The sequence below is a fragment of the Mauremys reevesii genome, linkage group 8, assembly GCF_016161935.1.
Source record: "Mauremys reevesii isolate NIE-2019 linkage group 8, ASM1616193v1, whole genome shotgun sequence".
In the NCBI taxonomy this organism is placed as follows: domain Eukaryota; kingdom Metazoa; phylum Chordata; order Testudines; family Geoemydidae; genus Mauremys; species Mauremys reevesii.
The window spans coordinates 29,763,764-29,791,200 of record NC_052630.1 but is presented as its reverse complement, the minus strand read 5'-3'; the positions used below and the strand labels follow the sequence as shown (position 1 = coordinate 29,791,200).

Below are 27,437 nucleotides of genomic sequence, written 5' to 3'. Positions count from 1 at the left end.
AACACAAGCTCCCAGTACGATGCTGTGGCCACAAGAGAGCTAATGCGATCCTTGGATGTATGAACACAGACATCCCAAGTAGGAGTAGGAAGTCTATATTATCTCTGTGTTTGGTGCAACTGCTAGTGGAATCACGTGTTCAGATCTAGAGTCCACAATTCAGGAAGGATGTTGATACGAACATCAAGATTGGATTAATTCTATAAAATATGCTCTAGTTCAGGCAAGTCCTGTAGCTCACGTTATACAAGCAGTCAAACTAAAGGATCACAATGATCCCTTCAGTATTTAAAATGTATCTATAAACGTGATCTGGACAAGATCAATAACATTAGTGGTCTGAGGGAAACAGACGATAGAAATAGTAGAGTATATATCGACACTTCCATTGAAGTGAAGGAGCAACAGTCTGAAGGGAAGACGATGACTTAGTGGACCCAATCACCTCTGGCCAATAAATGGCTTTTGTGACAAATAGCCTGTCTCTACCACCCTACAAAACATTGAGCTCACAGTATGGGACTACGGCTGTGAGGAGCCTGCAGGGTTTCTTGAATGAAACTGAAAGAGCGTGTCCCTTCCTTACACTTTATGGATAAAGGAAGCCATTTAATCTGACCATATGCCTTCTACATCCACAACCAGATGTGCCCACAAACAACTGAGATTTCAGTAATGCCTAGCAAGGTGCCAGGTACATGCTCTAGCAAGGGATTTTTCTCAAAAAACAGATTTGATTTTCTTATCGCTAATTGACCTCTGCAGACTACTGCTGAGCAGGCAAGGTTAGTTCATGTGATAATAGTGGCACTGCGGCAACTGAGTTCTTGCATGTTATCCTCAAGGAACCTTTGACTCTCTCAGTTTGGTCTTTCGAGGAAGAAATCTCCCTCACGCTAGCAAGCAAAGCTGCTGATATGCCTAGATATGGTAACAGAGTTTGGATTTCTTTGGACTTGAAGGGATTAGAGCCAGCACATCATCTGTGACTGACACATCAAATGTAGCCAATATGTTCCAGAGGTTAAGCCTTTCAGACTTTCCTGGGAACGCCCTTTAATTTCAAATGGCTCTCGCTCTAGATTTCAACTTGGAGATTTACTAAATATTTTAAACCTCTGGAACATATTTGGCTAGATTTGAGTGTCAGTCAAAGATGATGTGCTGGCTTTTCTCTTGCCCAGTGATTGGCTCAAGCTGGAAACTGAAGTTGTTACCCTCCTGATTGTCGTACTACACATGTCGAGTAATGGAATCTCATCTGCTGCCTCTTCTGCTGGGTACGTCCTGACAGTTCACCTCTTTTTTGAAAGTGATGGAGGATGAATACATTCAGCAGTGTTTCTTGGCCCCTTTGTTTCATTGGGAAGGTCTCATAATACTCTGTAGAGGAGTCTCCAGCGCACTTAACTTTGCAGGTTTCTGAATTTACAAAGTAGGTAACATACAAAAATCTACATTAAAGAAAGTTGAGATCTCAGTTTCAAATATTAGGAAGTGCTAGTATTAAGTTTGCTCATGCAAGCTCAGTTAGGTATCTCTGCACATATATGTCTTATGATAAACTGTCCCCTCCCATCAGATAGCAAGTCTGTGGCAGTGTGTAATGTACTGTTCAATATCCCCCCAACTTAATGAATATTCATTTTAATATGCACATTTTGGTGAATTAGTTGTACAACATTTGGTAGAAAGACAACCATATACAATTCCTTTGGGGTATAATGCTCAACACAAGAGAGTACAAAGAATGGAGAGAGTAAAAAAGCCTTGCAAATTGTTTAAAAAACATTATTGGCCCAATTCAGAATATTTTAGGCAAATAGTTCAAGTGCATCTGGATGAAAATTTTCACTGACCCGAATTTCAAAAAGGGTAAGGATGAGTAAGTGGCTAGTGTTGGTCTATATTTTAAAAGCAAGATTTTCAGGTTCACTTTAGTCTGTTAAGTCATTATCAGCATGAAGGACCAATTGCAACAGCAACTCCTGAGGCAGGAGAAGCTTCAAAAAGGGAGCAGCTCAAATGTCAGAGGCAGGGGCGGCTCTAGGTATTTTGCCGCCCCAAGCACGGCAGGCAGGCTGCCTTCGGCGGCTTGCCTGCGGGAGGTCCCCAGTCCCGCAGATTTGGCGGCAGCCTGCGGGAGGTCTGCCAAAGCCGCGGGACCAGCGTACCCTCCGCAGGCAAGCCGCCGAAGGCAGCCTGCCTGCTGCCCTTGCGGCGACCAACAGAGCACCCCCTGTGGCTTGCTGCCCCAGGCATGCGCTTGGCATGCTGGTGCCTGGAGCCACCCCTGGTCAGAGGGGTGAGGGGATGGGGATCACCTTGATCCAGACAACACACGTGCAGACAGCAACCTATTCTCTTCATAAAGATTCTGCTGAGGTGCTGCTACAGCACCAGCAGGCACCACCTCCTGCTCTTGATACAGTACCTGAGCATTGGAGGGCCCTCCATAGTACCTGCAACAGCTAGTAATAGCAGCAGGGGAGTCAGGTGCCCTGCACATCTACTATTAGCATTATTATTTTTAGTGCTCAGATGGTACCATGAGGAACGCGAATAAATAGATTCTACATATTTATAAAGAAAACATCATTTGCACTGATACCATAACTGATACAGGACTTCAGTGACTCAGCCAGAGGTTAGGGGCAGGGGCGGCTCCAGGCCCCAGCACGCCAAGAGTGTGCTTGGGGCGGCATGCCGCGGGGGGCGCTCTGCCGGTCGCCAGGAGGGCAGTAGGCGGCTCCGGTGGACCTCCTGCAGACGTGCCTGTGGAGGGTTCACTGGTCCCGCGGCTTCGGTGCCTGCGGGAGGTCCACCGGAGCCGCGGGACCGGCGACCGGCAGAGCGCCCCCCGCGGTGTGTCGCCATGCTTGGGGCGGCGAAATTGCTAGAGCCGCCCCTGGTTAGGGGTCTATTGCAGGAGTGAGTGGGTGAGGTTCTGTGGCCTGCAATGTGCAGAAGGTCAGATTAGATGATCACAATGGTCCCTGCCAACCTTAGAGTCTATGATACTCACTTGCTTAAAACATGACACCACAAGCACTTTAATAAAAGAAAATCAAACCTATAGGACTCTGGTAAGTTTTAGACAATACCTTTAACTTGGATCTCACCTGCCAATTTAGTAATTCATTTCTCAGCTTAAGATTCTTTCTTTAGGTATTTGTAAAACAATTTACAAGATGCCTGTTGGATAACAGTTCCTTGCTTAATCTAAGAACATTAAAGTTGTAATTATGTCCATGTAAACACATCACAGAGCAATAAGTAAATAGATGGTAACAAAGATGCAAATCTGTTCCAGTTCTGGCAGAGCCAAGCAGCAGACATGTTTAAGTCATTCACATATTCTAATCTGCACGCAGGGCAAAATGTTCTCAGTAAATTTGAAGAAACAAGGGTAGAGATATATGCTGCTGAAGTTTGATCTTATTGTAGCCGATGGCTCCCCCTGCCTGAGAATAGCTAAAATTACTGCCCACAGACTACCTTGACCAGAAGTCACAAGAAAGTGTGCTAAACCAGTTGCAGACTCAGGATACATGAAGTAAGATTTAGACCAAAAGTGGGTGCATTCGGATGCAAAGGCAAATATTAAAAAACTTAACTAGTAAATGAAGCAGAGCAACAGATGATAGACTAAACACTTACTTCATAGTAACAGCCAATCAAGATGGCCTATTGACTGAAACTGCAAAATCAATGCTGAATCTTATGTTCACGGATCAATGAGTTCAGGGGCAGGCGGGCTAAATTGTCTTCCGTACTTTTTAAAAGTATCCCCTGATCCTCAAGCATCCTCCTATGAGTGGCTATATAGGATTTTTGTCCCCTTTTCCCAGACTAACAAGATTATGGATTTCCTTTATAATAGCTTTTGCCATTGTAGTGTGCACCTGGATCCACAGAAAGTATTAACAGCATAATTAGTTTCCAGTGACTGAAACATGCCCCTCCTAGGGACTGTAGTTTTGAAACCTGTTAAGAACATAATGATCAGGTTATTCAAAGCAGTGAAAATAGGACAAGAATTAGACCCTGTTAAGAAGGTCTTCCGTGGATTTAGGTTAGGCATTTATATTAAATGACTCAAACATCACTTTACTGACACTAGGAATGTCCTACTTCTCAGATATATTAATTTTCTGTGATAGCTCTGTTCCGAGACTTTCGTACATCTGCAGGTAGTGCTGATCACATTTACAAATATCACATCTCTTTTGCAATATTGACTACTGCTTCCTAGTAGTCCGCATGGTGTTTATCAGAATAGTGGACTTATAAAAAAAAATCTGTGTTATCCTCCACTCAAACCCCCAAATAAAAATTTTAGTCTCTGTGACAAATTCAATACAAATCAAGTAAACCTCTAGGTATTTTTTTACTGAACTCAGGTTCTTGAGTATGTCGAATGACAAGTTAACCTTGCAGGAAGTCATAACTGAAATGTGTTATGTTTGAATTCACAACACAATGAAAGTTTAAATTAACACAGTAACTACAAGCTAACTGAGGAGCTCAGATTCTAAGTCTGAAACGTTCACGTTGAGAAACACGCGAAGCCACCAAAACAATTACAGTTTAAGGCTTGTGCTGTCATTCCTAGCCAATAACTTGAAGCTTGATGGGAATTTATATTGAATCTGGGCTTAGGAATGTTTGGAACAAATGCTGAAGCACTTACAATATTTTACAATTTCGCAATAAATTAACTTTAATCAAGTATTTCAGGTCACATCTTCATCAGCGCTCTTGACCTGGAGGCACATCCATTCTTTTCTCTTTGATCTGTTTTACACAATCCTCTCTTCTCTTCATATTTAAGAACAAACTTCAGGTCAAATCCTAGACTCCCACTGAACTAAAACAGAATGAGGTGGTTGGACTAACTGATCAGGATTTGATTCTTTGACAGCTCTGAAATAAACTAACACCAAGAAGTGAAATTGTTTATTTTTAGCATAAAATCTTACAAGAATGTAAAGTACAACCTTACCTCGAATCCTTTGTGTCTCACTAGGTATCCCTTGTACCAATCTGAAAAATAGAGAAGAGAACAGAACTCAGTACAACAGAATACTTGCATAAATTGCACAAAAAGAAATTCATATGATATGTTTGTCATCATCATTGCATGTAAAATAATAAAGCACGGAAAGTAACAGCAAAGCATGTTCGAAGATTAAATACAGTACATCTAAAAATGTAAGGCCCTCCATTTCTTGTGTTTAGACAAAACAAAAGTGTGGGGCAGAAAGCACCCAGTAGAGTAACTCCCCTTGTATGAATTTGGATCAATATTTGTTCACCCTGTGTTTACAGGATAGGACACATTCTGTACTCCCAACCCATTTATTCCTTTCAATGAGTGCAAATAACCAAGTGTAGCATATCAAGGCCCATTTACCCCGTATGTAGAAATTAAACATAAAACTTTCAAATCTGATCCCTTTGTGGTATCTTAGTCTTTCATTAATGATACCATTTCCACCCATGATCCCTTCATGTAAGCACTGAAAATTATGACTCAAGAAAAAAATCTGCAAAAGACAACACCCAAAAAGAGTTGTAGGGAGTTTTAGCTTCTTTTGAGCAAGAAGAACAAAAGCTGTTCTTTTCTCAGGAGTGGCTTTACATGTAGGCATATATAATAGAAAACCACAACTGTGAACTCAACACAAAGCTGTGAAGTGCTAAATATATCAAACACAGGCTAGTAAAATTAAACCAAAAGGAGTCAAACCAACATGCATTCACTTCTACCTCCATTCCACGTCTGCTTCTCATGCTGGGTTTATTTTGTCTGCAACACCAGTCAGATTTTTTCCCCTTCATACAATTTTTTGTGAATGCCTAAATGTTTTTAATGCCTTCTCCCTACTTCTCCCTAAGCTCACTTTCTACTGGCATCGTTTCTCTTGACTGCTGGTTTCTGTTCTGTTCTCCTCTGCTATCTTTCTTCTTGTTAATCCCTTCTTCACCCATTTCTGCTCTATTAAACTTTTACATTTATTGATGCCTATAGTAATGCTATTTGTAACAATTTTAATCTGCATTTACTCAAAGTAGCTTGCATTATGTACATAGAGATGTTCTGCTCTCATCTAACAAATTAGTTTTAAAGCAACCCATTAAGTTTTCAGACTCGTGGGTCTAGTCTAGTATGTTCCCAGTAAACCAGGTAATCTAGGTCACCACAATTTCCAAGACTTGATTTGCTTCACCTCTGTCATTACTCAGACAAAGATGTGACCTATGAATTTCTGGTTACTAGATACTGACAGAAACAAGTATGCCCCACCCACTGCTAAACGTCAAAAATTTATAGTTGTTGCAAGAAGAACTAACCCTGAAGACTTCTGATATGCAGCTGAACGAAATAAGCAAAACAGGATGATAGAATGTACTACAAGAGCAATACAGCAGAAATCAATAGAGATAGGTACTGAGGCAATACAAGGCATAGTAACATCTTCACATTCTAAACCCCCTATTAATCACATAGCTCTCAAACATTCAGTCACTCCCGACAAAGTACAAAAAGCAAGTCTGCTGTGCACTCATTGCTTAAAAAAGTCTTCTGAGGCCTGCTAGTTGAGAGGAAGCATCAAATACATAGAGCTAAAGAGAGGACTTTGATAAATGCAGGACCATCATGGAGGATGGAGGTTGGGAGGGATAGCTCAGTGGTTTGAGCATTGCCCTTCTAAACCCAGGGTTATGAGTTCAATCCTTGAGGGGACCACTTAGTGATCTGGGGCAAAAATTGGTCCTGCTAGTGAAGGAAGGGGGCTGGACTCAATGACCTTTCAAGGTCCCTTCCAGTTCTAGGAGATTGGTATATCTCCAATTATTAAGTACACTAAAGTTTTACTCAATTCATCAGCTTGAGACTCATTCTCTTTTCATCAAAAAAAGCAGAATTTCATCTTGCACTTGTAATAAAAAAGGGCTTGCCCCATTTATATCAAAATAAAGTTGGGATGGGACTTTGCAAGTAGTTTGAAACTTAATTGTTATGCTGTAATACAATTTGAAACAGATACAACAAACAAAAGAGATCTATGCCAGCACCTCAGCAAAAAGCATACTACAGGTCATGGTTTAGCTGGCAGAGAAACTGGGCCCACTGAGCTTTGAAAGCTGCCTTGTCCAAATATGCCCCAATCCTGCTATCTGATTGACACAAACAGGCCCGTACGCTCATATGGAGCTCCTCTAATTTTCATGGGATTCTGTCTGGTTATTATGTACATCAGACAGCAGGACACAGTTGGTTACTAATTGTCTGTGTTAACTATTTCACAGAGCTGTGAATAGCCAGGATATGAAGCCAAAATGATTACCCTGGCCCTCTTTTTCTTAAGATGAAATAGAAATTGGTCTCACTATGGAAATTCCCCACAAGTACTTCATTTCTTGTTTTGAATTGCATTAAGATGTATTAACCTACAACCCTGTGAACATAACAAGTAGGGATCACAAAAGGGTGCTATTGGCTTCTAGCACAGAAGACACCAGAACCAGTGCACATTAGCTGCTAGTTCACATGCTCCACTTCAGAAAGGTTTGCCAATCTCCATATAAAGCACTCTTGTTGTGAACAGCAGCACTCCTATTCTTGTAACTAAGCTACTAAATAAAAATTAGAAGCGGCAATATTCTAATGCTCAATTTAGTTGCAGTCTTTAAAACAAAGGTTCAAGAGAAGGATTTTCATAAGTGCTCAGTGCCAATGTAACTCTGGTCTGATAGTACACAATGAGCATTTTACCACAGAGTGCAACAGAAACAGAATTAGACTCACACTGAGCAGTTATGAATATCCCACCCTAAATCTAAAACTGAGTAAAATAGTTGTACATAATCTACATGCCCGTTTACAACAGTGTGCACAAAAACCCCATTTCATGCATCATTCATCACTGGTGCACAAAGTCAACATGACTGCGCACCATCGTATGCAGGTTCTACAAGAGCTTTTTTGTATATGCGATATGTCTGTACACACACAAACACACTTTTTTTTTATGCTTACCAGCTACAATTTGCTGTAGGACGTACCTTTCAAAATATCTGGAATGAGACTAACTTCCTCACTTACACAATATGAAAGATTCCACTTCCCTCATTGAGCAACTGTTTTGAGAAGACCACAAATTTCACAGCAAGTCAAGAGCTGAGTATTTTAAATTTTATTCAGACAGCTAACAACAACCCTTTGTGAAATTTTGTTTTATTATGTTGTTCAGCATAATAGCATTGCACTGCTTCCCGGGTTCTGCTAACGGGCCTTGTACAGCAGACAGAACACAAGACAGAATATTAACATACCCTAGACTAAACTATTCATGAAGCAAGTCACTGTAAAAGAGATACATGTTTGCATTTTTTTAAAAAAAGCCTTGCTGTACACTCAAATAGAAGCCAGGAAAGGGGGAGGGGAAACCTCAAGTAAATTAATTCCTTATCATCTCTCAGTCACCACAATATTAAAAGAGGTTGGCACAGCCCAAAGGAACCTTCTACCTCTCTGCAGAGAGTTAATTGAAAGGACATGGGGGGGTAAGAAAACAGATGTGTCTGAGGATTTTTCAAAAACACCCCCCAACACACACACACACAAAACAATTTGTGGAAAGGGTTCATTTTAGTCTTAACTAATGAGAGGAGGCTGAGGGAAGCATCTCTTGCAGGAGGCCCGATTCTCACTGATGTTTAGGAGGCTACCTCAACTTCCCCTGAGACAGGGCCTACCAGACATCTGATGCCCCAGTGCTTTGATGCCCTTTTGGGGAAAAAGAGAAGCAAGTTTAGACCTCCAAAGTCTGCCTAGAGAGACCATCCAGGATCAATGGCTAGTTGAAACAATGCAAAGCTGTTCTTCAGCCGCTAGAAGGGCTGGGAGTGGGCAGAAGCAAATCTTGGCAAGGTAAGAAGGGCTGGCTACTTCCTCCAGGAGCAGTTCTGGGTGAAGTGGCAACAAAAGAAAAGATCTCCCATCTTAACCCAGAAGTCCTGCCAGGTCAGGGTCCTAATTCTGACCGCACTTTTTGAAAATGTTGTTTTACATAGTAGAATTTAAAGCCCAAGTGGCCACCTTGAGTAGGACATCAATTGACTGCTATAAAATTAAAAGGAGCTTGCTTTGGGGGAATGCTCCACTGGCTCTGGCAAACCTGTCACGTCCCTAGTCACTTCTGAGGGATGCATTTCTTGCCCAATGGGCCCATCACCAGCCCTTGCTCAACTCCATTTTAGAGCCATGAGATCTCTTTTTTAGATGGGAAGGAATGACGTTCCTCCCCTCAAATCAAGACATACCAAACACTAGTAATGCCTACACCAACATCCTTCCCCAAGACCCTGTTGCCCTGTACAACCAGAGAAGAGTTCAGATCTGCCCATTGGAATGAGTTGGGCTTGGATAGCTTCATATATGTCCATTCCAAGGAGGCATGTAGGGAGGCATAGATTGGAGCAGCTTGTGGATCTACCATTAGAGCTAATGTTATTTTGTCAATTAGTAAATTTGCTGCAAAATATATATTTTGGTGCACCAAAACTATTTGTTAATTTGGGCCTAATACAGCAAATCGTTTCAGCTGAAAAAAGTATATTGGGGTGGTGGAAGGGGATGTCAAATTGGTTTGTTAAGACATTTCTGGAATGTGTTTGGGTTTTTCATTTCAAACAAGAAGAAACAAACAAAGAAATCACTTTAACTACCATCCACAGTTACAGAGTCTGGTTCAAATTAAGCAGACAGGGAAAGGACAATCAAGTAGAGCTGTGCAGAAAATGTTTGTCCCATCCTGAGAAAAAAATTAATTGCAAGAAGCTTCCTATTATGCACGAGGAGAAAATTGAGACTCTGGAATTTTTTTTGCAAAATAGAGACCACCAGCCCCAGGATTGGCAGAGTTTAGGGCACGGACCTGGGATGTGGGTGATTCAGGCTGTAGTTCCTACCCTGCCAGACTTGCACCAGGGACTTGAACTCGGGTCTCACACATCCCAGGTTAGTGCAATAACTATCAGGTTCACACTCTCTCCAATTTCCCACCAACTCTATAGTTAAACTTTGCAGGTTCTAGGGGGTTGTGAGTCAGTACTTCTGTGCTTTTTTAAAGAGCCATCCTCCATTCTACTAGTGAAAAGATTTGTGCTCTAGCTGCTCATCATGCACTCCGTTTGCCTCCCCCTTGTTTTCATGCCATACTTCAAGATACCTTAATCTTCCCCCATGGCCCCACCAATTTCCTTCAAATTCCTCCTTAAAATCCACCTGTTTATTTTAGCTTTCCAAGATTGATCTCCTCTCCAGCACTGTCCGATGTCATTTTCATTCCTCAGCATATTTCATTTCTGTTTTGTCTGCATTATACTCCAGCCTGTAGCGGCTGCAACCTTGTGCTTCATGGGTTTGTGAAGCAGTGTTCACATTTATGGCGTTCTGCCAAACAAATGTGCAGAACAATAAAGCCTTCCCCTCTCAATTGTATTTTCTGTGTCCTAAGATGGCATTTTAAACAAGGAAAAGAAAAAAATTAAAAACCACTGAACTACAGTAGCAATGTTTTCCAGTTCCTATTTAAGGCCAGTTTTAGGAAAAGGGGTAGAAACCTGTCATTATGGATGCATTACTAGCTTGATCCTGTGGACCTTGTGTATTTACAACTTCCACTAGTTTCAATGAGAGCAGAACTAGACCCAGTGTTACCGGCTATAATCAGGATAGATTGGGAACTGAGTAGTAGAGCCACAAAGAGTTCACTTTTACACAAGCCATGTTGTAATTCATTGTCACAAGATGCTGTGGAGCAGTTTTGTTTATCAAATCTTTGCACTATAAAACACCTATCTAATACTTCTCTTCCTTCACAGTGTATATGCAAGTATAACCACCACAGCTGTGGTTTTGGGTGGGAGCCGGTCTCTTACTAGCTGCATGATGAAGAAATGAGGGGAGAAAAAACACTTACCTACATTGGTAAGTTGTACTTAATGGTGTGTTGTGCACATGTATAATTTCACTGCAGTTGTGTGTCCCCAAAGCACTTAAATCAGACTCTTGCCAGCAGTACCATTAGGTGGCATGTGCACCCTCACTCTCCTCATACATTGAGCTTAAGTCATAAAACGGGCATGTCCACCTCTTCAGTTCCATCTCCCTCTAGTGAAGTTATTGTTCAAAAGTAGTGGGACAGGTGGGAGGGTTGTGGAATGTATGAGCACACAACACATCTGAGAACAGTTACTGTAGGTAAGTAACCCATTTCTCTCCTTCAAGCGATGGTGCACATATACATTCTGCTGCTGGTGAGTCTGTAGCAGTTTCCTTACAGATAGTAGGATTTTGAATTATCTGAACCAAGACTGCAATGCTGACTTGATGAAGCTCGGCTGTTCGAGAAGCCTGTTATGTACAAATGACCACGTTGCTGCTTTACAGATATCTGTTATCAAAACACTGTTCAACAATACAAAGGAAGTGGACTGAGCCCTGGGGGCATGAGTTGGGTGTGTTTGTTTGGGAGGTTTTTTTGGTGGTGGAGAGATTTTTGCAAGATTGTAATCAAGTTTGATACTGTCAGAGATCCAGTGAGATATGTTGAGCTATCACTGATTGGTCCTTTGACTCTCTCTGCATAGGCTATAAAGAGCCTGGGATCACACTGAACAACAGTGTGATCAAGGTGGAACAGCAAAGTTTTGTGAACATCCAAGGTATGAAGTCTTTCTTCATTTGGAAAAATGAGGTTTTGTGGAAAACACTGGAAGATGAATAGATTGGTTCTGATGAAAAGATGACATCACATTTTCAATGAACTTAGGATGTCATCTGAAAGGAACCTTCTCCTCATTCATAGGGAAAAAAAATTAAGGACAGTAGCAAAACTCGTAGCTGAGACACTCTTCTTACAGAAGTTATTGCCTCCAGAAATACAATGGTGACGTCACTAGGGGTTTTAAAGAGTCCATTGGCCTTTAAAGACTAGATTAAGATCCCATGATGGTACCTGGTCAGATACTGGATAATAAACATGGACTAGTTTTTTCAGAAATCTGGATACCGAAGGATGAGAGAAAACAGAAAACCCCTCTAACTGGCAGATGGACTGCAGATATGGAAGCCAGGTGAACTCTAAGAACTGAAAGGCCAGATGGCTTCAAATGCAATAAGTAATCCAGTATATGACTAGAGTCCTGTAGCTGGGGGTGATAAATGCTGAGATTGTTCAGATGGATACACACCTCCATTTAACTGTGGATGTGGCTCTAGCAGAATCCTTCCTGCTGCTCACAAAGACATTTTGGACATCTCTGTAGCTCAGTTTTTCACAAGCATTTAACTAGAGCTTATCCATGCAGTGAGGTGGAGAGATTGGAGGCTGTAGTGTGGAGATCAGCCCTGGTTCTGAGATAGCAGATCCCTGACTCAAAGTGAAGTTAGGTGGCCTGATTGAAAGCTGGTGTAGGCCTATGAACCAGTACTATCTTGGCCAGACAAGTGCCACTAAGGCCTGGTCTACACTAGGAGGTTATGTCGAATTTAGCAGCGTTAAATCGAATTAACCATGCACCCATCCATACAACGAAGCTATTTAGTTCGACATAAAGGTCTCTTTAGTTCGATTTCTGTACTCCTCCCCGACGAGGGGAGTAGCGCTAAATTCGACATGGCCATGTCGAATTAAGGTAGGTGTGGATGGAATTCGACACTAATAGCTCCAGGAGCTATCCCACAGGGCACCACTCTGTTGACGCTCTGGACAGCAGTCCGAGCTCGGATGCTCTGACCAGCCACACAGGAAAAGCCCCGGGAAAATTTGAATTCCTTTTCCTGTCTGGCCAGTTTGAATCTCATTTCCTGGTTGGACATCGGGGCGAGCTCAGCAGCACCGGCAACGATGCAGAGCTCTCCAGCAGAGGTGTCCATGCAATCTCAGAATAGAAAGAGGGCCCCAGCATGGACTGATCGGGAAGTCTTGGATCCGATCACTGTGTGGGGTGATGAGTTTGTGCTTTCGGAGCTGCGCTCCAAAAAACGGAATGCGAAGATCTACGAGAAGATCTCCAAAGCCATGACATACAGAGGATACAGCCAGGATGCAACGCAGTGCCGCGTGAAAATCAAGGAGCTGAGACAAGGCTACCAGAAGACCAAAGCGGCAAACGGACGCTCCGGATCCCAGCCCCAGACATGCCGTTTCTACGAGGCACTGCATTCCATTCTAGGTGCGGCCGCCACGACTACCCCACCACTGACCGTGGACTCTGAGGATGGGATAGTGTTGACGGACGGTTCCTCGGAGATGTTCGCAGACGGGGAAGATGAGGAAGGAGATAACGAGGACGAGGCAGTCGAAAGCGCTTACAACACTGATTTCCCCGACAGCCAGGATCTCTTCATCACCCTCACGGAGATCCCATACCAACCCTCCCCAGCCGTTAACCCGGACCCTGAATCAGGGGAAGGATCAGTCGGTAAGTGCTTTAAACATGTAAACATTTATTTCTAACAGAACAGAAATATTAACTATGCGAAAAGAAGGTCAATATGAACGTTGATAGAACAGAAATCCTCTTCGGAGATCTCCACGAAGCTCTCCTGGAGGTAATCGAAAATCCTCCACATGAGGTTCCTGGGGAGAGCGGCCTTATTGGGTCCTCCGTGGTAGCACACTCTTCCGCGCCAGGCTATCCTCTGGTACTCTGGGATCATAGCCTCGCAGAGCATGGCAGCATAGGGCCCTGTTTTTTGCTGGCTTTCACGCAGCATGCGGTCTTTCTCTGTGGCAGCGATCCTCATCAGGGTGATGTCGCTCATGGTGACCTGCTTTGAATTAGGGGAATGTTAGGATTGGGACTGCTTGCCTGTTCCTTTACATAACTGTAACCGGTGGTTTACAGCCACGCGGTGGAGGTGGGACAGGGGCAGCATACAGGAATCTTTCCCGGGGACAGCCTCGAGGGGGTGGGACAGGGGCAGAGTGCATGCTTTCTGGATTGCCGGCAGCAGGAACTGGCCAACGCTAGGAGCATTGCTCTGACCGTGAAAGGAGGGCACTGCTATAAATTAAGTTTTAAGCAGCCAAAAGTCTGCGGCTTACCATGTCTGCCTGCAACACGAATTCTGCTGTCCTGCCCCGCTTGTCTGATCTCCACTGAAAGACCCCAGGCACTGAATGCGAAGGCCGAAAAGTCGACCTTGTCCTGAGTGAGCATGAGATCGGTGCTGTGCATGGTCTTGTTCAGAAACAGACTAGACTATGTTCATTGTTCGCAAAAATGTATCTTTGTAAGGAATTCACTCCCTTTTCCCCATCAAACAGCTGCGGCTGTCTTCCAACCTACCCCAGCATCCCCCTCACAGAGGCTGGCGCAGATTAGGTGGCGAAAGAAAAGGACACGGGACGAGATGTTCTCAGAACTTATGGGCTGCTCCCGAGCCGAGGCGGCCCAGCAGACCCAGTGGAGGGAGAACATTTCTCAGTACCAGCGCTCACACAGCGAACGGGAGGGCAGGTGGCGGCAGGAAGACCAGCTGGCGATTCAAACACTGCTTGGACTACTGGGGGAGCAAACGGACATGCTCCGGTGCCTTGTGGATGTTCTGCAGGACCGGAGGCAGGAGGACAGAGCCCCACTGCAGTCTCTCTCTAACCGCCCTCCCCCGCCACAAAGTCCCATACCCCCCTCACCCAAAGTACCAAGAAGGAGGGGCGGCAGGGGCCGTGAAAACTGTCACTCCACCCCTGCAGAGTGCTCAAGTACAAGAAGGCTCTCATTCCCAAAATGCTGATAAGTCCTTTCCTTCCCACCTCACCCAAGCCCCCGTCCCAGTTTCATCCCTAAACGTCTAGTTGATAATAAAAAATACTTTTCTGTTAATTACTGTTTCTGTCATGTTCTTTTAGAGGAGACTGTGTTTGAAGGGGGGGAAGGGGGTTGGTAATTGGACAGGACAGTCACCTTTACCAGGGTACAGACACTGGGGCAGGTTCAGCAGCAGGTCACACACACAGTGCAGTCAGTAGGCACCCTGGTCAGTCTGGGAGGTGGTTTCCATATTCGGGGGGGTGGAGGGGGGCTATGTGACTTTGTGGCAGGGGAGGGTAGTTAGAGATCTTATGCAGCGATCCTTATCCTGGATCACAGAGCCACGCAGCAGGGGATCTGAAACCGTCCTCCCCCGCCACAAAGTCACATAGCCCCCCCACACAGAGTCCCGAAAAGGAGGGGTGGCAGGCTCCGTTGAAACAACCAGTCCACCACTGCGGACCGCTCTAGGAGCAGGAGCCTGTCATTCCTCGAGTTTAGAAGCGGTCTTTACATCACTACACACCCTACCCACCACAACCAGTCCACCACTGCGTCCCAGTCTGCGTCCCAGTTTCAACCCTTTACCGCGAAATCAGTAATAAAGAAAACGGTGTTAATTAACAAAGTTCCATGTATTTTATTTTTAAGCGTGTGTTGGAAGTGGGGGAACGGGGTGAACGGGGTATGTAACTGCAGAGGATAGTCAACATTAGCTGGGTAAAGAAACGGGGGCAGGTTCAGCTTCTCTGTAAACAAACTTAATAGTCACAGGTTACCCTGCTCCCTGAGGAACCTAGCTTTCAAAGCCTCCCAGATGCACAGCGCTTCCCGCTGGGCTCTTCTAATCTCATGGCTGTCTGGCTGGGCATAATCAGCAGCCAGGCTATTTGACTCAACCTCCCATCCCGCCATAAAGGTCTCCCCCTTGCTCTCACAGAGATTGTGGAGCACAGAGCAAGCTGCAATAACAATGGGGATATTGGTTTCGCTGAGATCTGAGCGAGTCAGTAAGCTTCTCCATCTCCCCTTGAGATGTCCAAAAGCACACTCCACCACCATTCTGCACTTGCTCAGCCAGTAGTTGAAGAGTTCTTTGTCACTGTCCAGGGCGCCTGTATAGGGCTTCATGAGCCAGGGCATTAGCGGGTAGGCTGGGTCCCCGAGGATCACTATAGGCATCTCCACATCCCCAACAGTTATTTTGTGGTCCGGGAAGAAAATAACTTCCTGCAGGCGTGTAAACAGACCAGAGTTCCTGAAAACACGCGCATCATGAACCTTGCCCAGCCATCCGACGTTGATGTTGGTAAAACGTCCCCTATGGTCCACCAGTGCTTGCAGCACCATTGAAAAGTAGCCCTTTCGGTTAATATACTGGCTGGCCTGGTGGTCCGGTCCCAGGATAGGGATGTGAGTTCCATCTATAGCCCCACCGCAGTTTGGGAATCCCATCGCGGCGAAGCCATGTATGATGACCTGAACGTTTCCCAAGGTCACTACCTTTGAGAGCAGTAGCTCGACGATTGCGTTGGCTACTTGCATCACAGCAACCCCCACGGTAGATTTGCCCATGCCAAAGTGGTTCGCTACTGACCGGTAGCTGTCTGGCATTGCAAGTTTCCGGAGGGCTATGGCCACTCGCTTCTGCACAGTCAGGGCTGCTCGCATGCGGGTGTCCTTGCGCTTCAGGGCAGGGGACAGCAACTCACACAGTTCAAGGAAAGTTCCCTTACGCATCCTAAAGTTTCGCAGCCACTGTGATTCATCCCAGACCTGCAGCACTATTCGGTCCCACCAGTCCGTGCTTGTTTCCCGGGCCCAGAATCGCCGTTCCATAGCATGAACATGACCCATTGCCACCATGATCTCCACAGCGCGGGGTACCATGCTGTGTGAGAGGCCTGTGCCACTCTCTGACTTCATGTCCTCACCGCGCTGCTGTAGCCTCCTCGCCCGATTTCTCAGCATCTGACTGTGAAAAAGGTGGACAATAAGGTGCGAGGAGTTGACAATGGCCATAACTGCAGCAATGATCACAGCGGGCTCCATGCTCGCAGTGCTGTGGCGTCCGCACTGTCACTCACCAGAAAAGTGCACGAACTGATTGCCCGCCGGCGGGAGTGACGGTTGAATGATGACAGTTACCCAAAACCACCCTCAACACATTTTTCCCCCAGTAGGCATTGGGGGCTCTACCCAGAATTCCAATGGGCAGCGGGGACTGCGGGAACTGTGGGATAGCTGCCCACAGTGCATCGCTTCCAATGTCGACGCTTGCCCCATTAGTGTGGACTCACAAAGTCGAATTACTGTCCTTAGTGTGGATACACATGTTCAACTTCGTAATATCGGTTCCACAAATTCGATTTAAGTAGAATCGAACTACTCTGGTAGTGTAGACATACCCCCAGATAAATGTTGTTTTGTCTGTTTTCATCCTCCTGAGTAGCCTTGGGATGAGAGGGACTGGAGGAAATGCATATAGCAGATGTATTTCTTCTCCCATTGACCAGTCATCTGTTAAGGAACACAGACTGCAACTCAGGCTGGAGCAAAAGTTCTTGAATTTGTTGTTCAAGTTGGTAGTGAACAAGTCTATTTCCAGGTATCCTGACTGATGGAAGATCTGGAGGGTGATGTCCTTTCTGATTGACCACTTGTGGTAGTCTGCAAAAAGCCCAGCCAAGGGAATCTGCAGTGGCATTCCTCACTCCCAGAAGATGGAACTATCTTGAGGAAACTTTGGTTCTTATGCATAGGTTCCACAAGTGGATAGCCTCCTGATATAGACGAGTCACTCTTGCACATATCCATACCCTTCCCCACAGCTGTGGAGATAAAACATGGCAGTGGTGTTGTCTGTAAGGACTTGCACCAACTAGATCCTGATGAAAGACATAAATGTTTCACAGACCCAACAGATAGCATGGAACTTCACATCTATATGCAGAGAGACCTCAGCTTGTGCATGAAGTCAACTGAGGCAGACCCCCAGCCTTTGGTAGATGCATCTGTAACCAGAGTTCTAGTTGGTTCTGGAGATAGAAATGGGACCCCTTTGCACATATTACAAGTGTACAGCCACCAGTTCAGAGACTGAAACACTCATTCAGGTACACAAATGAGCATGACCAAAGGTTGTCTGGTCAAACGAAAAAACAAAATGGAGCAAAGCCTGTTAACAGTGAAGGTTAAGCCTGGTATGCTGAGTTACATATGTGCACAAGGCCATGTGACCCAGTGGTTGTGGACAGGAAAGCACTGCCATCACTGGGTTGGACTTCAGGTTTAGAGACTGACTGACTAACTAAATGCACCAGACTTGATGGGCCCTGAAGGAGCCGGAGTCCATGATGCATCCTCTGACAGAGCTGGAGAGTACTTACGTTTATGATACCTCAAACCAGTATTGGAGGACTTACTGGGAGGTTTCTTCTGAGAAGATTGAGATTTTGAGCACTTGTCATCATCAGAAAGCTTCAAGGTGGCAATGGTGAAGATGAAAAGCATTGTTTTTCACCTGACTTCTGCTTTGAGTTGCTGGTGGCTGGAAGAACATTCCTCATGGATTTAAAATCCGTCACCTCATGTTTGGGATCTGGTTTCAACGCAGGACACATTCCTCTTTTATCAGGTGAACTTCTAGACAGAAGTCCCTCTGCTTTTTTGTTCTATACATGCAAAGATTTTCAGACTACACTGGCTAACCAAAGCAAACAGACACAGAGAACTCCAACTTTCACTGAGAGGAGATGGCAGACAAGGAGAGCTGGGGTACATATGCCACCTAGTGGTACTACTGGCAAAAATCTTCAACTCAGGTGCATTGGGCACACACACACCTGCAATGGAATGTATGCATACATTCGAAGGAGAACCACTGCAAATGGCCACTCACTCCTCTCCTGAGAGTTTCGGGAGACAGCTTACAGACTACCACCTGATCTTCTCCACCAGTACAGCTACACTCCTCCCCTCCACCCTCATGGCAGGAGGGAAAGGCTCCAGCCACAGGATATTACACAGCTAAAAATAGCAGTGTAGATGGAAGTCGCAGTAGTTGGGAAAGCAGAGAGCTGTTTGGGGTATTGACTCAGTTACATACCCACACCCTTGTAGCATATCTGTACTCTACTTGCCTAACTCGTGCCTCGCCATCTACACTGCTACTTTAAACGAGTACTAGTGGAGCTGCCCTGAGTGCATACTCAAAAAGTCACCAAAAGAAGCATGCAGTATAGATTCAGCCTAAGTGGCACAAAGTAAGCAGATAGAGCCTCTTCTCTCAGAGGACTCTAGGGCAGAGCATATCCAGTCTAAAATATCAGGAAACTTTTTTTCTTTTTTTACAGTTAACACTTATTTTACCCAATAGAAGCCAAAGGCATTAAAAGGTTTTAAATATCTAATAGGGTACAGTCATGCAAGATATTTATATTAAAACAACTTTACAGTCCTTGAGATTCTCACCAAATTTCCACTCAGACCACATTCATCAAAATGTTTTACTAAGATAAATACACCTTTCATGCAAGTCTGGACTTAGCTTTAAGCTAAAGTGAGGTGGATTTGTTTAGCTTCAGGGCCAAACCAAGTAACTCTCAGTTTTGCCTAGTGAAAAATATGACATCTCACTGGCTTTGACAATTTCATGGAGCATATCTGGTTTGACTCCAGCATGGCCTTATCTATCTCTAGCATAAGCAATGAATTTATCACCACAAGTTTGCTGCAAGTTCCAGTCTTATTTTATTCCTTTTTGCATCTTCCCATCTTAGTTCTGTCTTACTTCCACCCCTTTGTCAGGTAGGTCCACATACACCAATAAGTTGGAGCAACACATTCAATGTTAATGATGTGCCACTAGTTTTAAATTTTGCCCAGCGTTATTTAATGCATGCTAATAATCATTGTTTGATGCTTGAGGTAAATGGAGTGAGATGTTTTGATTTCTAAAAAGTATTTCTTGTAAGGCAGCTCTGACATACAAGAAGAGTGAAATATTATGTATTAAAGAAGTTCTTTGTGTTAAGTGAGAGTTTTAAAACATAATAAACCTCACACACATACAACCCATGTATTATCTTCAAAACTCAATTCTTCCATCAGATAAGCATAGTGCACCTAAGAGGGGCTGACAACAACCTCAACTCTTTATCTACCTGGATTCCTTCATCCTTAATGTTTTGCATGAAAACCACATGCACTTTAACATTTCTGACAACAGAGGCCCAAGGATGAATATACTCTGACCCAAAGAAGGCAAATTTAGACTAACCAAGTGCAGCAGGAACTATCCTGGTTTTGAAACTCTTACAATATTAAATGTTGTTTTCTGTAGTTATAGTACATTATGTGCTTCTTGGTCGAACAGGTAGATCTAGATGTAAGACAATGTCTATGATCATCTTAACATCTGTGTAGCTCTCATCAGTATACTCACAGGTTGAAGGGAAGTAGGGGAAGGGAAAATAAGTTGAATACCCTCTTTCCTTTACTACTAATTAGATGAAAAACCTGAAGTTGAAATTAACTAAATCCTTTCATGCTAACCAGGCTTTTCCCACACACACAGGTGATAAACTGGCTTCATAATCATGTGGTAGGTTTCAGGTGACTTGCATTAGTATATTCTATGTATTGAAACCAATAAAATAAAGACGACTGTCCAATGAAAGCGATTGATGCTTTATTGCAAGTTGAATGGTCAACTGAAATAAGCAGTTAGGAAACAGCTTAGTTTACTTCCAAGATTTAAAAAGTATTGTGATAAACTCAGGACAGACAGTTGCAAGAGGGGGAGTCAGTCCCCCCAGAGTGTTTAAACTCCTCTCCCTCCTTATCAAAGAGAGAGGCACAACAGGTCAGCAACAGCTCAGCTGAAAGGGGGTTACAGAGTAAATTATTAGCTGAGAGCTGTGAGCTACCTGAGGAGGGTTGACCCCAGCAGCTGATTCTAAGCTGCCTGAGACCTTTTAAACCTTAAAGGGGGGGAAGGAAGGAAGGAAGGAGAGAGAGAGAGAGAGGCTGCGGCTGCCAGGAGGTGAAGCAGCCTCCCCCCCCAGGGAGAGGGGAGGGCGGCAGGGCAGCTCTCAAGGGTAAAATTATACTTTAACTAAGAATGATGGGAAGAAGACAGGGGACAGACTTCCCTGGTCTGGACTGCCTCATAGCACTGGTCTCCTCAGCTAAAAACAGCAGAGGCTGGGGAGACTGAGAGACTTTGCACACGTGGTGTCAGAAGTGGATTTTGAGTGAGACTTTGCAAAAACCGAAACAAGCAGGGCAAAACACAAAAAAAAAAAAATGGAGATCTAGAAGAGATTGGTGCAGGCTACTGCTGCCCAACAAGAAGCTACCAGGGTGCAGATGGCTGCCCAGCAGGAGGCAGTGCGAATGCAGCCAGGAGACAAATCAACTCTGATGAGCCCAGCAGGCTCAGGATCGAGCCACTGAGGCATGGGGTTGTGAACCAGCTAAAGCCACCCCTACCGCCCGCCGCCCCCCCCCCATGGGCCCTGCACGCAAGCCGCTACTTACAGAAACAGACGAGATGAGGATGGATGGCGTGGAGCTCGCGTCGTCGGAGAGAGAGACGCCGGGCGGAGGCCTGGCCCCAGACCAGTGGGCCAGTATCCCTGGCACCTTTTCTGTGTGGGGAAAGCAGAAAGCATATTTATGACGCACATACAACAGTGACCAGAGATTACTCCCAGCTAAGGCGGAGATGGCGGCGCGTGGCGGGCGAGCAAAAGGCTGAGATCCCCAGAGGTTGGGTCCCAAAAAACCGGAGCCAACAAAGCCCTATCCCCGACTGGCCATCACCTGGCCCGGCTGGCTAGAAGTGGAGACCACGCCGCCGCGAGCGGGTCGGACAGGTACATGAGAGGGCTAGAGGGCTACAGGAGGCTACCAAGGAGATGGGTCATGGGTCATGATCAATGATCTATGATGAGCTGATGAGACAGCAGAGGTGCGAGAGTCACTCGACGCACAGGAACAGCACGAGGATGGGGAGAGGAAGAGAGACAGGTCTATCCACCACCAGTCAAGAGCCCGAAACTGGGAGGCCGAAGGGCCACTATGGAAGACGAAGGAGAGAAAAGTACTCAGAGAGGGACCTGAGGCCTGGGAGATGGCAGGGGGGGAGCCTCACAGAAAAAAAGAATGCCTGCCCGAGGAGATACGATGCATGCTGTGGAGAGAGAGAGATAGCATAGCCCAATGCAAATCCCCAAACCTAGAGAGAGAATGTGGTGCCTCTAGAAAGAGCCTAAAAGACAGTAGAGACCTGGTCTAGTAAGAATGCTGATGGGACCTATATAGTAGAGTTTTAAAAAATGTGAAAAAAGGTATAAAGCGCATTAGTCAGGACTCAGGAAGCAGTGGTCCGCGCTTGTCTCGAAAGCTGGTCGGGTGTGATCAACTATCCCGGAAAAGCGCACGCACAGGAATATCCTGTGTCAATTACTACCCGACCATCCGACGACCAAAAAAGTGAAATAGGAAAACCCCACCCAGGTGGGTGGGTGGGGGGGTGTCCCCTCCCCCCTACCCTCCCTCATCCCACGAGACTTCCGGGGTGGCAGTCTCTACTGACAGAGGAGCCAGGGAGAGAACACCCCAGAAAAGCCATGGGCCAGCTCAGAGGGGCCCCCCCCCCAGCTTCAGAATTTGCTCAGGATTAATTTCGCCCCCTGGAAAAAGGAGGAAGACTCGGCGAAAGAAAAGGAGGGAGAGGGGAGCGAGAGAACGAGCAAGACCAGGAGCAAGACAGCCTTCGTAGGAGGGGTCAGGCCGCCCGGACCCCCTGGGAGGGAGGGGGGGGGGGGCAGGAGGAGAGGGGAGAGTTCAGAGCCCTTCAGCCTTCACCCTTGAATAGAACCCAAATATAGGGAGGCCAAGTGGGAGAGAAAATTTTCATAAGGTTGGAATTTTGGGGGTGAGTGTGAATCGGGGCCACAGACAGAAACCAGTACATCAAGAAGGAAGTAGTGGGAATGAAAGAAGGGAAGGGCCCAGCCAAGGATCAGCAGATTCAGAGAAGAAGATGCAGTAGATCTAGTGTACCAGAGCTGTACGCAGTCAAGCACAGCTCCCTAGCCACAGCCGAACAGATAAGAAGCGTGATGGAACATCAGAGAGGCCACAGAGCTATGGGAATGGGGACATCTGGGGACCTAAACCCCGGTGTCGAATTCTGCAGAGCCTTTTTGCCCCGACCATATGCGGCGTGCCGATATAGTGCCTCTCTCCCGATTAGTGACCCCCACGGCCCCCGACCAGCCTTGGGTACCTTGGTACCCTTCCCCCGATGAAGGAGCTCCCTTGGTTGGATGGTTGGAAACCTAGTAGGGCCCACCAAGATCCCAGCAGCCCACCATCACAAGCCCACCATCCCACCCCATTATAAGCCCAAGACCTAGATTCCCAAGACCCCATAACCATAGCTAAAAGACCATTTTTTAGGAAGAGGAATACCTAAAAATTTGAGTGGAGATCAGAGAAGAATCCCTTGAGATCACAAATTAAGGAAGCTGCCTATAATGCTCCCAGAGATCTACCCTAATTGGACATCAGTCTATCATCGACATGGCGATGGCAGAACATGAACAGTTTAAAGGGAATGAGGGAGAAGATGTGGTGAGACAGATTGGAGCGCATATGGAGGTGAACAGGGACACCTGGAAACTGGCTACCGCCTTGGGACATTGCGAGGAGGGAGGGGCTTGGACCCGACTGGGTTTTCCCCTGGAGCCACCCCGGTCGGTCTGCCACCCCCATACTAGAATTGTTATATAAAGCCAAAAGGTGAGCAAAATAACAGAATGGCCAAAAAGAGGATTGATGAGAGCATGTGTTGCAGGCCAAAGACAGGATAGCCACATACAACACATGGAAACACATGGGTACCCACACAAGGGGCCAAACAAGCCATTTACAATCAAAGGAAGCAGGATAACAGACCAGGATGGATGGCACGCGAGATAAAGATTGCAAGCCAGGAGCAGAGAAGCGATTCCAGGATGGACGACCCCGGTGAATGATTCCAGCAACAGCCAGATGAGGAAGCCGGACGCTGGGAGGAAGGGAATTTATCATGGAATGTCAAAAACCTTGGCAGATAGAGAACATGTGGAAGGATGTGGTCTATCTCAACCTGAGAAGCACCTGCCGGAGGTGATCGCCTGGCCAGAATCCAACTGGGACCAGCACCCTCAAATCAACAGGATCGATGGCCCCAGGCCAGATCAGGGACCAAACAAAGGGTGGAGTGAGGCAACAGGAAAAGCACGCAGGCACAGGGCCAGGTGAAGGTAAAGCCGCCAGGCAGGAATGTAAAGCCACATGGATGAGTCCACAAGCCAGAAGTCAAGAATGTGTGGGTAGGGGTCATTGAAGTAGTCGTCTCCGAAACTGAACATGGTCAAGTGTCAGTGGTCGTGGTCCCAGAGGGATATTGCCGGGAATTGATGGTAATGATACGAAGATGACTCATGAAACTGACTAAGGCAGGTATCCTGTACCCCGGTAGATGAGGTTACTGAATGATAGTGGCCATTGATTCGCCCGACTTGACGGGTAGATGAGCTAATTGACTGACTGTTATTAGCCATTCCTCCGACTGTCCCTTCAACTCCAGAGGACTCCCTCAAACTGTCAGGTGGCCGTGTTTACAAAGAGAAGACGGCCTTCGGCCGCAACGCTGACCTGTTGCAATACTATGGGGAAAGTCTAGTCACCATCTTGATTGCAAGATTCCAACGGCTCATGGACAAACTATTTGGGGAGGCACGGGGGAAGACGCCTGGGACACTGAGGACCTTGAGGAACCTGAGGCAAGAACCAAATGCCAAAAACCAGCCTTGGGCCCTTGGGCCCTTGAGAGCGGGCTGACTGAGGGGTGAGTAGGGCCAGCTGGAACAAACCAAGCAGTTTGAGGCAATACAGGGTGGCCCCGGAGAGCTCAAGAGCTGACTCCCAATAGGCAGGGTTGGAGGCGACTGGCCCCTGTGGGGCCCCCAAGCAGGTTCGCACACATGCGGCGCTGAGGGGGCCAGCCCGTGGTACAGTGTCCAGACGACCTGGAGGGGCGGCTGCAGACGCGGAAGCAGATTTGCAGTGCACTGAGGGGGTGCTGACTTGTTAGCTCCAGACTGGAAGAACAATTTTGCTTGCGGAAGGATGCCTTCGGAGGTTGGGTTGAGTTTGGGTTGCAACATGATGTTGAATGCGGAAGAAGGAGTGTCCTCAGAACTGGTTGGAAACTCCTGCCCGAAGCGCTGTTGCGCCCGTAGCCAGGAATCCGCCTGGTGAAGTGGATGCACCAAAACAGTAGAAAGACCAACCCGAAAGTATGGTTGAACCCTTGTCCACTGAAGGTTACCCTGGTTGCACTTCTCTGGAAATCCCAGAGTGGTGACGAGGTGAAGAGGTGTGGTGCAATGCCCTCGTCCGTGAGAAAGTGGTGTGTGTCTGGCAAAGCCCTTCCAAACCAGAAGGGTACACTTGTGAGGCCATCAGAGTCCATCTGGAGAGGTGAAGTAGCCTGGATGTTAGCAACTGAGCGCGGGTCTGTGAACCAACCTCTGTTGCAGAGGGAGTCAGGCCCAAGTGTGTAAGATAGCAGTCTTATCAAAGGCTGTGAACTAGTCAGGACCAGCTGACTCAGACCAGGAGGAGGTCAGCCTTCCAACCCCAAGCCTGGGAGGGGGAAGGCAGGGGGAGAGGAGAGAAGGCCAGCTGTAAGGAGTGGGTGAGCTAGCCTGAGACCTTAGAGGGCTGAGACTGGACAGAAGGATGAGGGAGAAGGAGAGAGAGGGAACCTGAGAGAGAAGGGGAAGAGCAGCAGGCCCCTTCCCAGGCAGAGCGGCAGGGAAGGCAGCAGGTCTCAGGAGGGTAAGGGTAAAAAGAGGAGAAGCAACAGAAGACCCCCTGAGTTCAAGACTGGGAGGAACTCCCAAGGACACTGCCACAGTATTCATTAATAAATAATTAGACCTGTTTTCCCAGGAATATGTTAATGTAATTCTGGTTGATGGCAGAAAGCACATGAGGAAATGTGATATAAACATAAGTTTTCAATGCAAGTAATTAAAAAGAGACACTATATTTTGAATGCAAGTGACTTACCTTCACAGGACTCCAATATATGGACCACATCACCAATCTGCAGGGGTAACTGTGATTCTCCTGCACCTTTAAAGTTGTATATGGCTGCAAAGTTAAAGGACAAAGTATTCAATGATTCAAGTAGAGCAAGTCATACTTTTCAATTAAATAGAAAAGTAAGCTATGGGTGATGTTAAGATTTTGACTCCACAATGAATAGACTAGGGAGAACAAGACAAATTATAAATTATATGATGGGGCTATGATTTCAGCAAACAAGTTTCTTCTTTTCTTATCTAACCTAAACACTAAACACTACCTGAAAAAAGGCAAAAAGAAGCCATGCATTGCTGGTAGTCAAAAAAGGATTGTGTATACATTTTCAAAAGATCATCACTAGGAATTTAAAGATAATGTTGTGGGAAATACTTTGGTGGTCACTGCCCAAATCCAGCCAAGCATTTAAGAACGTGCTTAACTTTAATTACTTGCTTTAGTGTTTGCTGAATCAGGGCTTGTATTTTTCCCTTATACATAGTTGTTAAAGCAAAACATGCAATGTATTGAGTGGTTTAGGTCAGAGTTTTATCCAGAGTTTATTTTGTGCATGCATTAGGGTCCCTACTATGATCCAAACATTGACTCTAAATATATGCACACAATGAACACTTATGCATGCATATAAGTCTAAATAGCTATTATATATGCACAATTGAAGTTCATGTTCAACAGCAGAAAAAAATGCCTGCAGACTATGATTTTATTAATTCAGCCAGCTAAAAATATTCCTAAGGTAAAGAGTTCAATCTTAAAGCAAAATATTGGTTAATACAAAGAAAGTGGAATAAGTCTAGTTGTACTGTTTTTAGGATATTTGAATTGCCACAAAAATACTAGATACTAACAATTTTGCTAACCAAATGCAAGTAATTCAAATGTGGTTTCAAAGCATAGAAATGAAGATGAGAAGTGGAACAGGTTTCAAGAACATTGTAACAGGCTTTTTCAAACAGTTGTTCATTATCTTTGAGGCCTACAGGATGTGGGCTGGCAGGGTAAGTGTTTGGCTTTTTGTTTATGCAGTCTCCTAGGGGGCTGGATGATAGAGGCACATGCTACATAGCGAGAGTGTGGCTAATTAATAAACATCCCACAGAGATCTTATGTTAAATGTTTGTAGGGCTAAAACCTTTGTTGCATCAAAACTTCAATGCAGATATCTATTGCAGAATCTCTGATCTACACTGAAGTACACACTACTCAGTAGTCATTTTTTTTAGGTCCATTCTCTTCTCCTCCCAGAACATCCCTATTCCTCCCCACACCCCATCTCACCCCCCCCCCCCCAAAACAAACCACAGAGTGCATCAAACCCACAAATTTGCAGTGTCTGTAGTTGAAATTAGCATGGTCCAGAGGCACAGTTTCTCTTCAGCACACGTAACTGCTTTTCTGTCCCATTTTGCTCCCCTTTGCATTCATGCAGC

The 27,437-nt window shown here is 45.6% G+C and overlaps 1 protein-coding gene across 3 annotated transcripts in view; it reads right to left on the bottom strand.

Annotated features, from left to right (window-relative positions):
• The window catches only part of DOCK2 (dedicator of cytokinesis 2), a 509,152-nt gene that overhangs the window by 452,838 nt on the left and 28,877 nt on the right, over positions 1-27,437 (bottom strand). For all 3 annotated transcript variants that reach the window (XM_039483819.1, XM_039483820.1, XM_039483824.1), the window contains exons 2-3: positions 25,972-26,055; positions 5,006-5,046 (exon numbers count right to left, since the gene is read on the bottom strand). In XM_039483819.1, coding sequence (XP_039339753.1) covers positions 5,006-5,046; positions 25,972-26,055 — 125 coding nt within the window. The remainder of the gene's footprint in view (positions 1-5,005; positions 5,047-25,971; positions 26,056-27,437) is intronic.